At 39.5% G+C, this 17,630-nt stretch overlaps 1 protein-coding gene across 1 annotated transcript in view; it reads right to left on the minus strand.

Annotated features, from left to right (window-relative positions):
- The window catches only part of TTN (titin), a gene marked incomplete at its 5' end in the record, with an annotated part of 307,317 nt that overhangs the window by 11,385 nt on the left and 278,302 nt on the right, over window positions 1-17,630 (minus strand). The window contains 27 exons of the mRNA XM_084642843.1: window positions 60-365; window positions 495-1,076; window positions 1,197-1,499; window positions 1,817-2,119; window positions 2,590-2,889; window positions 3,013-3,300; window positions 3,404-3,997; window positions 4,327-4,608; window positions 4,709-5,014; window positions 5,288-5,593; window positions 5,687-5,986; window positions 6,112-6,402; window positions 6,492-6,797; window positions 6,884-7,186; window positions 7,290-9,356; window positions 9,439-9,738; window positions 9,834-10,121; window positions 11,208-11,504; window positions 11,614-13,380; window positions 13,492-13,797; window positions 13,929-14,231; window positions 14,336-14,635; window positions 14,744-15,031; window positions 15,790-16,086; window positions 16,221-16,523; window positions 16,612-17,199; window positions 17,307-17,603. Of these exons, the coding sequence (XP_084498969.1) occupies window positions 60-365; window positions 495-1,076; window positions 1,197-1,499; window positions 1,817-2,119; window positions 2,590-2,889; window positions 3,013-3,300; window positions 3,404-3,997; window positions 4,327-4,608; window positions 4,709-5,014; window positions 5,288-5,593; window positions 5,687-5,986; window positions 6,112-6,402; window positions 6,492-6,797; window positions 6,884-7,186; window positions 7,290-9,356; window positions 9,439-9,738; window positions 9,834-10,121; window positions 11,208-11,504; window positions 11,614-13,380; window positions 13,492-13,797; window positions 13,929-14,231; window positions 14,336-14,635; window positions 14,744-15,031; window positions 15,790-16,086; window positions 16,221-16,523; window positions 16,612-17,199; window positions 17,307-17,603 (12,171 nt within the window). The remainder of the gene's footprint in view (window positions 1-59; window positions 366-494; window positions 1,077-1,196; window positions 1,500-1,816; window positions 2,120-2,589; window positions 2,890-3,012; window positions 3,301-3,403; window positions 3,998-4,326; window positions 4,609-4,708; window positions 5,015-5,287; window positions 5,594-5,686; window positions 5,987-6,111; window positions 6,403-6,491; window positions 6,798-6,883; window positions 7,187-7,289; window positions 9,357-9,438; window positions 9,739-9,833; window positions 10,122-11,207; window positions 11,505-11,613; window positions 13,381-13,491; window positions 13,798-13,928; window positions 14,232-14,335; window positions 14,636-14,743; window positions 15,032-15,789; window positions 16,087-16,220; window positions 16,524-16,611; window positions 17,200-17,306; window positions 17,604-17,630) is intronic.

Genomic DNA, 17,630 nt, shown 5'->3' on the forward strand with positions numbered 1-17,630 from the left:
TCTAAGAACTTCACTAAATTGCTTTCCAAAATGTCAACTAATTCAAAGAGTTTTCTTACCAAATGGATCTTTGCACACCACTGGTTCAGAAGCAGGGCTTGGTTCACTCTCACCAATGTCATTTTGGGCAATGATGCGGAACTGATATTCAGCATCTGGAACAAGTCCTGTGACTGTGAACATTGTAGTTGTGATTTGAGTCTTGTTATGCCTGACCCATTTCTCTGTAGATGTCTCTTTACGGTCAACATAGTAGCCAGTGACACGAGAACCACCATCATCTTTAGGTCTGGACCAGAATAAGCTAACAGAGCTCTTTGTGACATCAAGCACTTCTGGTGGATTGTTTGGAGGCTCTGGAGGATCTGTTAAAAATAACATAATAACCATGTATTTTTAAAGCTCGTGTGTGTGTGTGTGTGTGTGATTGTACTTTTACAAACGTAAGAGATGATAATTAAAACAGGAAGTTGATTGTACAAAAATCTACTCACTCAAAGGTGTCTTTGGTACAACTGGTTCTTCAGATTTCAGGGACTTGCTAATACCAAACTGGTTTTCAGCAGAAACACGGAAGTGATACTCCACATTTTCTTTGAGTCCTTTCACGACTAATGATGTTCCCCTCACTCTGGAGTCAACAGTGTACCAGGCAGTCTTAGGTACTTCTCGCCTCTCAATGATGTAACCAATAATATCCGCCCCACCATCGTCAGTAGGAGGTCTCCAGCTTACTCTGACTGAGCGAGTCTGTATGTCATCATACTCAAGTGGCCCTTCAGGTGGATTTGGAATTCCAATCACTCTGACCTGTATATAAACAGCCTTCTTTGCACATTTGTTTTCAAGTGCCAAATCATAGGTACCAGAATCTTCTCTTTCTGCATCTTTGATCACAAGTTCAGTGTGTGTCTCAGAAGTTGCTATCATTGCTCTCTTGCTGATGTCATGGCCTTCTTTAGTCCATTTGCATATCGGTATGGGTTTACCCTTAATTGGTACTGTAAGCCTGATAACTCCACCTTGTCTCACAAACAGACCTTCCTGGTATTTTTCAAGTTCACAATCAGGATATTCTGAAAATAAACCCAACATGTTATGTTACATCTATTTTACAGATATTCTGTCATATCTGTTTTATGCAAAACAATTGCTTATGTCTATTTCAGCAAGAACTAAGACCTAAAACGTCTTACCAAGCATTTCTGTTACTTTGATTGTTCCCGGCACATCAGCAGGTTCTCCAGGCCCACCAGCATTACAGGCCATCACACGGAATCTATACTCTGCGCCTTGTGGTAGATGTGTCAAGGTGTATTCATGTATCTTGGTTGGAGTGGTGTTACATTTGGTCCATTCAAACTGATCAACCTTTTGCATTTCAAGCAGGTAGCCAGTGACTTTAGAACCTCCTTCTTCTTCCGGTGGACTCCAGGCCAGGGACACTGATGTTCTTGTAGTATCAGTAACTCTTGGGTTCTGAGGTTTACCTGGGGGAGCTGGAATAGAAGATCAGATAGCAGGTAAATATATTTTAAGATAGTTCTATGTTTAGTTTGAATATGTAAAAGTAAAGCAAAATGTTAACATGCACCATTTGATAAGTATTTAGTAATAGTGATGTTTACACAGGAAATTAATGAAGAAAAAAGATTTTTAAAATATTATTTGTATATTAATTTAATTAAAATATCTGCTGCAGTACATTAAGCTATCCAGATGAAAAATTTTAGTTTGTTAAACATAACAGCAGGTCTCAACAGTGACATTCCCCTCTGCCTCAAATGTTCTTTTCTCCATGTAGGAAATTATTTACCAATTGGATCCATAGCAACAGCAGATTTGGAAGGACGGCTTGGTTTGCCTGTGCCTCTGGCATTGATAGCTGTGACACGGTGTTCATATTCTAGTCCTTCAATCAGTCCAGTGGAGCGATAACGTGTCATAGTCACTGGAATTTTATTTACACGGACCCATCTATCTGCTCTGACTTCTTTGCGTTCCACAATATAACCAGAGATCTGTGAGCCACCATCATCTTCTGGCGGATGCCAGATAAGTGTCATGCCTTCGCGAGAGACATCTGACACTTGTAGAGTGTCAGGAGGACCAGGAAGACCTGAAACAAAAAGACACAGAATTAAGAAAGAAAATATGAGAATGCATTTACAAATGTAGCTTCTGGGGACTAATCCATAATACATGCTACCTACCACCTGTAGTGCTTTTCATCACCAGATCACAAAGGAGAAAGCTGAGGCTGAGAGAGGTGAAGAGATTTCCCTAAGCTCACCCAGCAGGCCAGTGCGTACACCTGGGAGTAGAACCTAGGTCTCCAGAGTCATAGTCCAATACTCTATCCAGAGCATGTATATTATGCATATACAGGGCAACATATTAGTTTTAGATGTGGCATTTTTCTCCACAAGTATAACATGATTAGTATACATGAAAGTATAGCGTATTATTTGGGCAAAGAAAATAATAGGATATATTCTAGGGGATCTAGCCCTGTTGTATCAATACATAGGCCCATGTAAACTGTTCTCCATTTTTAAATGTAGAGAACTGGAGAAAATGTAGACTTACTGATTCTACTCTTGCATTCTATAATGTCAGACTGAAGGTATGATCCAATTCCAAAGCGGTTTGTAGCAGCCACACGGAACACATATTCAGAACTTTCAATGAGTCTAGTGAACTTAAAGGTTGTCCTTGTTACAGATTCAGAAACTGGTAGCCATCCAGGACGGTGTGCATCACGCTGCTCCACCACATAACCACTTAGTGCAGCTCCACCATCCAGCTCAGGTTGTTCCCAGGAGATAGTAACAGAAGTTGAATCAATATCATCAATTCTGATAGGTCCAGTAGGTGGTCCAGGTTTGTCTAGAAAAATTAAAAAGGACATAAGTTACTGTTTTAAAAAAGAAGCTGGGTTGCCATTGTGATAAATTTCATGATGAAGGAGGAAGGATTGTGGACAATCATGTCTTAATAATAAATCCTTACCAAGAATGATAACTTTTATAGTCTCAACAGCAGTTCCAGTTGTGTTCTTCAGTTCAAGTGTGTACTCCCCAGTGTCATGTATTGTGGTCTCACGCACACTTAATTTAGCTACTTTGGCTTCAGTTTCAATCTTGGTGCGTTCTGATTCTCTTAGCTTAGAACCAGCGAAGAACCAAGATACAGCTGGAGGTGGTCGGCCACCAATTGGAATAGCTAACTCTATGGGTCTGCCAGCTGGCACATGAACTGTCTTTTGAGTTATTCCAGCAAGATCAATTGTGGGTAACACTATTAAAAAAACAAAACAAAACCTTTTTAATATCCATTTTATAAATAAAATGTCACATATTTTGAGTAGTCCTCAACCTGTCCTTTTAACTATTATACCTACCTTTTTGGTCTTGTACAGTTACTGCTGTGACAATCTCTCTTGGTTCCGACACACCCTTCTGATTTTGTGCTCTGACTCTGAACAAATACTGTTCACCTTCATTTAGTGAGATGATTATGTGCTCATAGACTGTAGGCTTCAGTGTCACAACCTTCATCCACTTCTCTGTTCCAGCTTTGCTGGCCTCAATAACATAGCCAGTCAGTCTGCTGCCCCCATCATGTTGTGGTTTCTCCCATGCAAGAGTTACAGTTGATTTAGTGATGTCAACTACCTCCAGTTTCTGAGGTACCATAGGAACATCCGACACCAGTACTGCATCAGATGTTTCACAAGGTTCACCAATACCATAAATATTTTCTGGCAGCACTCTGAAATAGTACATAGCTCCTTCTATAAGTCCTGTAAGTCTATAAAATGTTTTGCTGCATTTGGTAGTTACTGTCTTGTATGCTCTCATGGTAGCCTCACGTTTCTCAATTATATAATTGTTAACTGGTGCTCCACCATCAATAGTAGGAATTTCCCAAGAAATTGTCACGGAATCTTTCGACACCTCTTTAACCCTCACTGTGGCAGATGGGCCAGGTGTATCTAAACGCAAAATCAAAATGGATTATTTCCTATTTGCTCTGTTCCTGATTTGAGTAATTACTGAATTTTGGCTAAGTAAAGACATCAGGATTTGAACTTCATAGATGAACTCATCCTTTAGAAACATATTTCTCTTTGATTTCTACTGTATCTCTTCCTTCCTCCTCCTCCCCTCCTCTCCCACCTCACCCACCATGGTCTTTTATCATTATTTTCTGGGTTCTACTTAAATTGTAAACTCCTTTCAGCAAACACCGTTTTCCTTCTGTCTGTAAAACACCATGTTTAAGTACAGTGCAATATCAATATGTAATAGTAACAATACTCACCATATACTTTAACAACGACTGTTGCGGATTTCTTGCCTGATTGATTTTCAGCCTCAACCACATATTTGCCAGCATCATACCGATTAACTTTATCCACAATAAGCAGAGTGTAGCTCTCTGTAGTGTCTATAATAGACCGATTTACAAGGTCAACACCCTCTTTGCTCCATGTAATTTCTGGAGGTGGTCTGCCAGATACAGACACCATTAGGCGCAAAGAACCACCAGCTCTGACAGTGACAGTCTTCTTTAGATCATCAGCAAGTTCAAGGTTTGGTATTTCTGATGGGGAGAGGAGAGAAATACAGAATGAATTCATCTTTGAATAGTTTTAAAGAAAAATATAACCTCTCCATAAAAAAAATGTGGGTTTTCAAATTACCTATTCTTTCTACAGGTTCGATTTCAGCTGATGATTCACTGAATTCACTCATACCATTCACATTTGTGGCAGCAACTCTGAAACTGTATTTCTGGCTTGTTTTAAGAGCAGTCACTGTGAATTCAGCATTCCTTAAGGTGGTGGTAGTGTGTGGTCTGTACCACTGTTCAGTGCCTTCTTCTTTCATTTCAAGAACATAGCCTAAGAGGTCAGCACCACCATCATACATGGGCTTTGTCCATGCCAAGCTTATGCTGTGCCTAGTAGTATCCACAACTCTTGGAGCTGAAGGAGGTGCAGGAGTGTCTTTGGAATAGAGGAACACACATTTCATGTTATTGCAGGGAACATTTTACAGTTTAAAAGACCTTATTTAGTAACAATATTCTAAATAATTAGTGATTAGAAATTTATCTGAAATTAACTATAATCACTTTTATTTTAAATTCATTGCAATGCTGGTGATCATAATGAATTCAAATATTCTTTTGGATCCCTTATTTGGAATGTCATTGTGGTTAATTATGAGGCACTATGTTTAATAAGTATTAAAAATATATTTTGAATTTAACTACTTACATGATGGCTCCTTGCACAGGATAGATTGAGAAGCGTCACTCGGCTCACTGTTCCCAGCAGCATTCACTGCAGTGACACGGAACTGATATTCATTATGTTCCATTAGACCTGTAACTTTCAGTCTGGTATCATAAACAGTGTAATCTCTGTTGACTCGTGTCCAGCGTAGACTTCTCTTTTCACGTTTGTCTACAAGATAGTTGCTAATCTCACTGCCACCATCTGATTCTGGTTGCAGCCACTGAATAATGATGTGTTCCTTGCCAATACCCACTGCTTCAGGTGCACCGGGTTGTGATGGAATAGCTGTTGGTGTTCAAAAATATGAAAAAAATCAGATTTTTTTTCAAATATGAGAAAACTCCATAAATGCTGGAGCTAAAAGATGAAAGCACTTACTGAAAGAGTTTCTAGCAACAATGGCTTCTGTTTCAAGTGGAACACCTGACCCATACTTATTGACAGCTCTCACACGGAAGATGTATTCATTATTTTTAATAAGTCTTGTCACCACGCATGATAATGTTTGGCATTCAGCCTCAATAATAACCCAGTTGAGCCTGCTGGTTTCACGTCTTTCTACAATGTAGTGGGTGATTTCTGCACCTCCATCTTCATGTGGAACATTCCATGCCAGAGTGCACTTCTCTTCGGTTACTCTGCTAATAGTGATTTTGCCTGCACATGGACCAGGTGAATCTGAGCAGGGATGAACAAAGGTGTAATTATAGTAGTCAGTGAAAAGCTTCTCTCTCTTTTTTTGTAACTATAATTATGAAATCTAATGAATGTTCACAGCAAACCATTATCTATGAAATACATACCAAGCACTTTGACAAGGACTGAAACTTTCTTTGTTCCACTGGCATTTTTAACTGTTAGTGTGTATTTTCCGCTATCACTTCTGTCACAATACTTGATAACTGCAATGGCCCGTTTGCTGGTGTACTGCAGAGAGATCTTTTCACACAGGTCCAATTCTTTGTCACCTTTGGACCAGAAGACCTTTGGTTCTGGTTTCCCACCAATGGCTGCATCAAGAACAAGATCAGACCCAGCCCTTATGGTCACAATTTCTCCTTGCAATCTGGCATCCAGCTCAGCCTTTGGTGGTGCTATCATAAAGAGATAAAAACATTAATATTATAGTATTAAAACTGCAAGCTATACAATATTTTAAATGACCCAGGAGAATGTTTCTTACAATATTCATCTTTGCAAGTGACAGCACCAGTAGATTCAGATCCTCTGCTGATTACACCAGCTGCATTCTTGGCTAATATACGGAATTCATATTCTTCTCCTTCACTAAGAGCTGTCACAGTAAAGCAGTTTTCTGAGACAATGGTATAGTTGCATTTCAGCCAGCGTCCATCTCCAGCTTCGTTATATGGTTTGCGTTCTATAATATACCCAATAATTTTGCTGCCGCCATCATAAAGTGGCGGAGACCAGCTCAATGACACTGTAGACCTTGTGACATCTGTTACTTCTGGTCTGCCTGGTGGATCTGAAAGAGACAATGTAAAATGAAAAATCTAATTCCGTTGTTGCTTAAATAGTAAAGAACAAATATACTCTAAAAGATACACTTACCAACTGGGTTTTGAGCCACTACTGGTCTGGAAGCTTCACTAGCTTTGCTCACACCAGCAGCATTTAGGGCATAAACTCTGAATTGATATTCCAGACCTTCCACTAGTGCTGTGACTTTGTAGTTGCATTCAAAGGATGGCACGTTGTTTTCCTTCACCCAAAGAATGGTATTGCGCTCTTTCTTTTCAATCCAGTATCCAGTGATTTTGCTGCCACCATCATGATATGGTTCCTCCCAGCGAATGGCCATGGCATTGGCAGACACAGAATAGACCTCTGGCCTGGTAGGTGGACTTGGTGGGACTGATTGCAAAAACCAAGAGAAAAAAGTTAGATATTGCCACTAATTACATAAACCAGAAAAAATAATTTCTTAAAATATGTATGTGTGTATGTTTGTTTTTACCGAATGGATGCTCAGCAACTATTGGTGTGGATTCCACGGGCTTGCTGACACCAAATCTGTTTTCTGAACTGACCCGGAAAGCATATTCCATGTATTTAGTGAGATGAGTGACTTTGATCTGTGTACGTTTGACACTGGAATTTATCAGCTGCCATGCTGTTGTACCAGATTCCCGTTTCTCAACTATGTAGTTTGTAATATCAGTGCCACCATCATCTTCAGGTTCTTTCCATGACAATACACAGGATTCAGCAGAAATGGATGATATTTCAATAGGGCCAGTAACTGCACCTGGCCTTCCGATGACAACCACTGTGACAGCAAATGTTTTCACACCGGCTGTGTTCTCAAGTGTCAAATAATATTTGCCAGAGTCACCTCTCATGCTGTCCTTCACAATCAATGTAGTTCTATCCTTTGTTATCTTGATGGTCACTCTATCAGTTTCCTTGAGTCTCATTTCTTCAAGTTTCCATGTTACTTTTGGAGTTGGTCGCCCACTAATTGGTATATCAATAGCAAAGGTGCTTCCAGCTTTGCAAGTTATAAGTTGTCCAGTTATTCCACTAAGATCTGCTGTTGGTTCAATCTGTGGCTCTTTAATAATAACAGAAGAGAAAGCTTCTCTTGGCTCACTGTAGCCTGCATCATTCCTTGCCCTGACCCGGAACTCATATTCATTGTTCTCTAGAAGACCTTCAACTGTGAAAGTAAGTTGTTTAGTTTGACCAGCTTCAACCCAATAGTCAGATCCCTTTTGTTTCATCTCAAGAAGATATCCAGTGACACGGCTTCCACCATCATGGTCAGGTTTCAGCCAAGCTAATACTGCAGAAGATTTGGTAGTATCAATAATATCTAGTCTCTTTGGTGGAGCAGGCTCCTCGGTGGCTACAACTGGATCTGTTAATTCACATGGTTCGCCTACACCATATTCATTTTCTGCTGAAACACGGTAGTAGAATGGCACACCTTCTGAAAGATCAGTGACCTTAAAGATTTGACGGGTACATTTTGAACTCACTACCTGCCAACTACGACGGCTTGCTTCCCGCTTTTCCACAATGTAGTGATGGATGCGGGCACCTCCATCCAAAACAGGAGCATCCCACATTAAAGTAATAGAACCCCTGGTCACATCCTTAAAGGTAATAGGACCTGGTGGGCCAGGAGTGTCCAGTACCTTGACAGTAAATGTAATAGATTTGCTACCACTGATGTTTTCTACAGTAAAGATGTATTTGCCAGCATCATTTCTATTGCAGTTCTCCACAGTCAACGTGCTGAATGAGTCAGTTATGTGAATGTCAGCACGCAGGCTAAGGTCTGAGTCTGCTTTAGACCATGTAGCAGTAGGAACAGGTTTGCCTAAAAAGGCAATAAACAGCCGAATAGTTGCACCTGCTCTGACAATGTGAGTCTGCTTGAAGTTTGCATCAATATCAATTTCAGGTGAAGACAGTCTGTCAGTTGTTTGGATTGTAGCAGGGACTTCACAGCTTTCTCCCTTGCCTGCACCATTGACAGCACTCACTCGAAATTTATAATGTTCACCTGCCTCTAAGTCGGTGACAGTATATTTGGTAGCAATACAAGTCTCTGCATTGACTTTATGCCACTCTCCTAAGTCAGCTTTACACATTTCAATGATGTAGCCAATTATTTCCATGCCGCCGTCAAAAACTGGCTTGGTCCATTCCAAGCTTACACTTGTCTTTGATGTATCTGTCACTTTTACAACAGTAGGCGCACTTGGTGGGTTTACTGGCTCTCTACATTTAATCAGCCTTGAGACAGCACTTGGAGGTCCTACTCCTGCAGCGTTTTCAGCCATAACTTGGAATTCATATTCATTGCCTTCAGTCAGGCCAGTTACTCTGTATCTTGTCTCAGCAATGGCTCTCTTACTGGATACTTTGACCCAGCGGACACTCTTTTTTTCTCTTCTTTCCAGGATATACTGGTTGATCTCATTTCCACCATCGGATTTTGGCCTAGCCCATGTGAGTGTGATACTGTCTCCTGTTACATGGGTAGGCTCTGGCATACCTGGTGCATCAGGAACAGCTGCAAAATGAAAAACAGCTTAGAAAACATGCAACAAAAGTTGGTATTTGCGTAATTTGTTAAAGACATAAAGGAAACTTACTGTATGGTATTTGTGCTATAATTGGATCAGATTCTAGTGGCCTGCCAACACCAAACTTGTTAACTGCAGAGACACGGAACTGGTATTCATTGCCCTTTATTAATTTAAGTGCTGTGTAACTGGAGGCTTCACAGTTATCTTCAACTAATGCCCAGGCAATCCTACTGGTTTCACGTTTTTCAATCACATAGTGGGTAATGGCAGCACAGCCATCATTAGCTGGAGGCTCCCACCATAATGTCATCTTCTCTCCAGTAACATTTGTGAATCGTATTGGTCCACCAACTTTTCCTGGGGTATCTGTGATAATAAAGCATCAGAGTTATAATTTACTTGTGCTGCCACTTACAATGTAAATATTTAAGAATAGCTTACTAAAAATATCTACAAAGTACCTTGTACTCTGATTGTAATGTCTGCTTTTTTGGTGCCTGATGCATTCTTGGCTTCTACGGTGTATATACCACGATGGTCCCGAGTGGCATCTCTAACAAAGATAGTGCTATATCCAATAATGTTTGTTATTTCAATATTCATCTTCTTTTCAATCTCCTTTCCATCCTTAAACCAAGTCACTTGAGGTACTGGACGGCCTTTGATAAGAACCTTAAGTCTAATGCTCTCTCTAGCTTTAACAGTAAGGCCTTCAAAGTGCTCAGCACCGAATTCAATTGTTGGAGGAACTAAGAAGAAAGATAAAATAAAGTATATACATTCAGTCATATTTATCAAGGTATTCATTCCTACTAAACAAACAATAATAAAGGCATATATAGACTCTCTCTTCTGATTAGAAAATTCAGAATTTTTAAAATGTAGGGATCAATATTATATTGTAAGCTGTCCTATCTGAAATTTTATATCCTAAGAATTATTTTTTCTATGTTAATCCACTCGCCATCATATTAAACCATAGGTTAAAATATTAATTGAAATGTGTTGGTGCAACATGCTGAGCTATTTTAGCAATTTGCATTTCTAAATTCTGCATAGCAACAAAACCATTACCTAACCTAAGACAGACATATCTTTGCAGCTGCCACTTGTAAACCACAGAACCTCAAATTAAGGCCTTTGGCTCTATTTTAAAGTTATCTTTAGTCCCTGTAATCAGGCTTAATTACTGTGAACACCTGTAAGGCACCACAGCTGTTAGAAGCTCCTGCCTGACTCAAAAGGGAAGAGGAATTGCAAACCCCTATCCACAGTGGCTCAGTCAAACCTCTGAGGTTACTCAAACTCACCCCGTGAGTGATCTAATCCCGTCCTACACCCATTCTCAAATGTGTCAAAATGTTTTGGAGCAATGGCTAAAACAACACAATATTTCTGCAATAGACTACTGCCAAAGTTGCAACAAAGAAAAATAGCGAAACCATAACTAAATGTTAATACAGTAGCATAGACAGAGCAGGACCCCACTGTGAATTCCAAGATGCATTCAATAGCAGAGGAAGGCAAACAACTCCTCATAAAATGCTTAAGGAAAAACTCCTGTGTGGCCCCAAATGTAGCAACTGGTTAAATCCTATGGATCCCTGCTGGATGCTGGTCTTGCGTCTAACTCTGCTCTACCTCTGCGTGGAGTGGGAGGGAGAGGTGGGGAAAGCCTGTTGCTCCTGGGAGGAGTGGAATACACTCCCTCTCCAGTCAGCAGCTCATATACCAATATAAGCTAAAAGGTGCCAGCCAGGTGCTTAGCTGGATTTAGAACCTACCATATAAAAATGCAAGTGTAACATACTAAACTATTAATAAATAATGCTTACCACATTCATCTCTGGTCATGATATAGCCTGAAGATTGTGATGGTGGGCTGACTGTTCCGACAGCATTTCTTGCAATCACTCTGAACTCATATCGGTCACCTGGGCTAAGTCCTGTAACTGTATATTGACATTCACTGATATCAATAAAATTGCATCTGAGCCAGCGGTCATCACTTCCTTGCCGTTTCTCGATGCTGTAGGCCACAATCTTACTGCCTCCATCATGCAGTGGTGCAGTCCATTTAAGGGTGACAGTTTCTCTGGTGATATCAATATAATCAGGAGTGCCAGGTGGGTCTGAAAGGAAAATAATTGCATACAGGATTATTTTTATTATAAACCTTCATGATGGCTAACAATATATGACAATATATACATTGTCTTAGTGAAGTGCTTGTTTACTCACCTACTGGAGACACAGCCAAGGTAAATTTGCTTGGCTCGCTAACTGGGCTTACGCCAGCAGAATTTTCAGCATATGCACGGAATTGGTAATCCAGGCCCTCAATCAATCCAGTAATTCTGTATTCTTTACCAGATATTGGTGAAACATTAACTTTCTGCCATAAGATGCTATTTCTTTCTTTCTTTTCAACATGGTATCCAGTAATTTCTGAACCTCCATCATAAACTGGAGCATCCCAAGATATTGTCATTCCATCAGCCGTTACATTGTACACAATAGGTTTGCCTGGTGGGCCTGGTGGTCTGAACTGGTGTTTTGCTACAACGTCTGTTGAGACAAGTGGTGGGCTTACTCCATATCTGTTTTCAGCACGAACTCTAAACTGATATTCAGTGTCTTTAACTAGGTTAGGAACTTTGAAAGTTGTCCTAGCAACACTAGAACACACCATTTTCCAATTGGTTTGTGAAGTTTCTCTCTTCTCAATGCTGTATGAAGTGATTTCTCCTCCTCCATTGTCTTCAGGAGCCTCCCATGACATAACAACACTGTCTGCTTTGATTTCATCTAGTCTTATGGGTCCTTTGGGTTTTGATGGAGGACCAAGAGTTATGACTGTGATGGTAAATGACTTTCTGCAAACTGAATTATCAAGAATTAAGGTGTATTTGCCACCATTGTCTTTTTTCACATTCTTGATACTTAAACTTATTTTGTTTTCAGTTTTCTTGAAGCGAACTTGTTCACTTTCTTTAAGAGGGATGCTGTCCTTGAGCCAGCTCATAGTTGGTCTGGGTTTACCTTTATATGGCAATTCAATGTGCATATTATGGCCAATTCTTACAGCAATTTGTCCTCCAAAGATATCAGAAAGGTCAGCTTCAGGTGTTATTACAAAGTCTTTTACTGTAATGGGTCCAACAGTAACAGCATCGCTCAATCCTTTTTCGTTTTTAGCAGATACTCTGAATTCCATGACAGAAAGCTCCTTAAGTTTTTCAACTTCAAATTCACATGTCTTACTTATGCCTGCATGTGACCATTCTTTTTCTTCAATCATTTTCTTTTCAATAACATAGTCTGATATAATGCTACCACCATCGAAGTCAGGTTTGCTCCACTGTAAGGTAACAGAAGTCTTTGTAGAATCTTTCATGGCCAGATCCTTTACAGGTCCAGGTACTTCCGCAGGTTTAACTGGTTCTGAAGTCTCACAAGGTTCTCCCAATCCATTTTCATTTTCTGCAAGAACTCGAAAGAAGAATGCAGTCTTCTCTGATAGGTTAGTTACCTTAAATGTTGTATGAGAACACTTTGTTGTAATAGTAGACCAGGCTCTTTTGGTGGCATCTCTTTTTTCAATGACATAATTTGTTATTTCAGAACCACCATTAATGAGCGGTGGCTCCCATATAAGTGTAACAGTGCCACGAGAAACATGTTTAAGCTGCAGTTTCTGGCAGGCTGATGGTGTATCAAGTACTTTAACATTCACAAATGAAGATTTTGGTTCACCAACTCCATTCTCGATTGTGAGAATGTATTTTCCTGTGTCATTCCGAGTAACTTGAGGAATAGTAAGTAATGTGGATGATTCTGTGTTCTGAATGTTGTATCTTTCATCAGTTCCAAGATTCTTTTCACCCTTTCTCCATATGACAGTTGGAGGAGGTCTCCCTTTGAATGGAATCATTATCTGTACATCTTCACCTGCTTTAGCTACAATGGAGGTTCTGAGAGCAACATCCAGGTCAATCTCTGGCTCCTCTGCAGAAATAAATAATAATAAAATATGAATAATCTGGAAAACAAAATATAAAATTATTTGAAATACCAAAACCCTAAAAAATGATAATTAAATCAATTAAAGGTACATACCAAGTATATCTTTAGCTTGTACATATTCTGTCATTTCAATAGGCTCTCCTTGCCCAGCACAATTTATAGCAGACACACGGAAATAATAATTGACTGCAGGTTGAAGCTGGGATACAACATACTCAGTTGTTCTCACTTCTCCTCTAGCACTGACTACAGACCATTCTTCCTGCTCTCCTTCTCTCTTTTCCACTGCATAGCTGGTAATTGCACTTCCTCCATCATAGGCAGGCTTAGTCCAGCCCAGGGTGACAGATGTCTTAGTAGTATCCACAACCTTTAGCTTAACTGGTGGCCCTGGTTTGTCTGTAAAAGATATTAAAATTCAATCATAACATTTATCCTCAGTTATTCCCAGACAATCCCATGAAAGTCTGCCCATTATAACTTACTTGGCCCTTAAACAATGAGATGTGTGTGTCTAAGTTATTTCTTACCAATAGGATCTGCAGCTTTGTAGAAGTCAGAAGCTTCAGAGAATGGACCTTGTCCAGCTGCATTGACAGCACAAACTCGGAAATGATATTCACTGTTTTCAGTTAGTCCTGTTACTTTCTGTCTGGTGTCACGGATAGTTTCTTTAATAACCTTGAACCAACTTAGACTCTTCTTGTCACGTTTCTCAAGGTAATATCCACTTATTTCACTACCTCCATCTACAGTTGGCCTGTTCCAGACAACTGTCATTGAATGCTTGGTTATCATAGTGACCTCTGGTACACTAGGTGGTCCAGGTGTAACTGAAAAAAAAAAAAAGAGAGAAAAAATGACAGTAGTTCAATACCATTAAAACTAAAACATTCAGTACTATTCAGTTGTATTAGTTAATATACATGTTTCTCACCAAATGTATTTTTAGCTATAACTGGTTCAGATTCCAGTGGATCACCAACTCCAAACTTGTTCACACCTCGCACACGGAACACATACTCATTTCCTTTGATGAGTTTTGTGGTAGTGATGACACATTCCTCTAGTTTTTCAGAAATTAAAGACCATACTACCCGACTTGTCTCACGTTTTTCAACAATGTAGTGTGTTACAGTTGCACCACCATCATCTACTGGAGGTTCCCACATTATGGTAATTTTTTCAGCAGTGACTGTCTTGAACTGTATAGGCCCACCTGGAGGTCCTGGCTTGTCTGTTGAGGACAGGAGAAATGAGTCATATACATACATACATACATACATACATATAAATTACATTTTAGTTTAATACAATAATACTATTATTCTAATTCAGTACATACCAAGTATTTGCACTCTAATGTGAGCTGATGCTGAACCCATGGCATTCTTTAATTTTAATTCATAGTTTCCGCTGTTAAAACGAATTGCATCTTTGATGAGTATAGATGCAAAGTCTGTTGTGTTTTCAATAGACACTTGTGCACTGGTTTGTATCTCTTTGCCATTTTTGAACCATTCAATTGTAGGTATAGGCTTTCCTGAGATGCCAAGTTTCAGCTTAACTGCAGTACCTGCTTTGTATTTCACCACATCTGTGTATTCTGGTTGTACATCAATTTCAGGTGCACCTTAAAAGAGGAACAAAAAAAATCAAAATGGTATAAAGATTTCAAACCACTCAGAGGACTCAAAACCATACCAATATTTTTATTAAGCAATAATAATAGTGGTAATTAATATAAGGCATTGTGTAATATACACTATGCAAAACTTGGCAGTGCCTAGATACTATGGTCATAGGTGTTTTAGATATGCAGATAGGAAAAAAAAAGACAGGTCATAGCTATATGTCACATTTCAGTCCAAAAAATTCTCAAACTCTTTGCAAGTTAAATAATACATTAATTACATCACTACTAAAAATCATCCACATCTCTGGGGGAGGACTGCAGGTAGGAGGACAAATGGTGCAGCAAACACTGCACAACATTTGGGGGAAAGGACATTTTAGCCAAGGACACTGGGGCAAACCTCTGCTCCTATGAAAAGTGTCACGATCTTTAATGTCCACACACAGCAAAAACAATCTCAATTTCTCAGGTCTTGTCCAAGTGGCCCAAACACAGTCAATTGTATGGAACTCAAGTTATCTACATTGGGAAGATGAAGGGCTCAATCAGCTCTGTTCAGATTGAATCTTTGTCCAGAGAGGCTAGATAATGCAAACCCAGTGCTTAGAGCATTATGCTAGCCCTCCAGTTTTTAAACTCAGCTTCTTACAATTGTTTTCTAAAGACTAGGATTCAAGCACTAGTTATATGAAACAATTCTGACTTTAAGCCCTGAAGTATCACAAAATATTATTATGTAATTGCAAAACTCTTACCATATGTATCAACACACGTGATAGGACCTAAAACATCTGATGGATTGCTAATGGAACCAACAGCATTCTTAGAACAGACACGGAATTCATACTGAGAATTTTGCGTTAGTCCAGATACAGTAAACTGAGTCTCAATGACATTGGTGAAACTGCCCTTTGTCCATCTGCCATTTGGAAGATCACGTTTCTCGACAATATAACCAGTGATCTTACTACCGCCATCATAGGATGGTTTTGTCCAAGAAAGACTGACAGAAGTCTTGGAAATATCTGTGACACGAACATTTCTTGGGGGTTCTACAGTAAGAAAAAACAACAGTATTAATAATTAAAAGCAGTACTAGCATTGTCTGTTGGCTTACTGTATAGGAAAGAACATTAAGTGAAAACATTACTGAAAATGTTGATTTCCCCCCCTACAAAGTACACACCACAAGCATCAATTGCAAGAACTGGATCAGAAGGATGGCTTGCTTTTCCAATGCCAGCTGCATTTTCTGCATAAACCCTGAATTCATAGATAAGTCCAGCGCTGATGGTGGTGACTTTAAAGTGAGTTGTGCGAATAAGGGTCTTGTTCGCCTTCTGCCATAAAATACTGTTCCTATCTTTCATTTCCAAATGGTATCCAATGACTGCACTGCCTCCATTAGTGACTGGTTCATGCCATCCAACAGTGATGCTCTCTCGGGTGACATTGGTGACCCATGGTGTGGAAGGTTGTCCAGGTGTTGCTAGAGACATTAAAAGAAGCAGTTAATATATCATTTCAAAAAAATTAAAAGCAACAACAAAATGTTATGTGAGAAACTGATGACTTACTGTATGGGAGCTTAACAGTTACACATTGTGAATCAATGTGGTCACTGATTCCAAAGCGGTTTTCAGCTTTGATACGGAATTGGTATTCTTCTCCTGTTGTTAGCTTCATGACTTTAATAATGCTTCTAGCAACTGTTGCAGACACCTCAGACCAAGCAGCAGTACTTGTTTCTCTTTTCAGAACAATATAGTTGGTAACTTGACTTCCACCATCATTATGCGGTGGCTGCCATTTGAGAGTTACGCTTTCTTCAGTGATATCACTAACAACAACAGGACCAACAGGAGGACCTGGTCTGTCTAGCACTACAATGTTAATGAATGATTTAGTGGTTCCACTGGAGTTGGCAGCAGTGATGTCATATCTACCAGCATCACCAGCCATACTTTCTTTAAGGTTAATGATGATACTTTCTGCTGTGGTTTCTGTATTAAACCTCATGGTTGCTTTCAATGGAACACCATCTCTGGCTAATGTCATCTTTGGCAATGGTTTTCCAGAAATTGGAATTTCAACCTTTAGGTTCGATCCCGCTCTAATGTACACAGTGTTATGTGGGAAGCCCTTCATATCAATCTCAGGAGATTCTGAAAAACAAAACGTTTCCAAAACATTACAAATGTGAGGTTTTAAAATTGATTTTTTTTAATGTGTGCAAACATTTCATCATGTGTTTTAATGTCAGCAGACTTACCCAGTTGTTCTCTCACTGTAATAGGGAGCAGGAGTTCTTTAGGATCACTTAGACCAGCTTGATTTTCTGCAGACACTCTGAAGAAATAGTCAACATTCTCTTTGAGACCGTGGACAACATGATGAGTTGTCTTTACAACTGCACATTTAACCCATTTTTGCTGTCCTTTCTCAAGAGCTTCAATGAGGTAGCTCACAATTCTGCTTCCACCATCATGTTCTGGTTTCAGCCATGACAGAGAAATGCTGTCTTTAGTGACACCAGTTACTCCAAGCTTTTCTGGTGGGCTTGGTTTTTCTAAGATAAAAAAGATTCAACATAACA

The sequence above is a fragment of the Lepidochelys olivacea genome (assembly GCF_965140295.1).
Source record: "Lepidochelys olivacea isolate rLepOli2 genome assembly, chromosome: 11".
In the NCBI taxonomy this organism is placed as follows: Eukaryota; Metazoa; Chordata; order Testudines; family Cheloniidae; genus Lepidochelys; species Lepidochelys olivacea.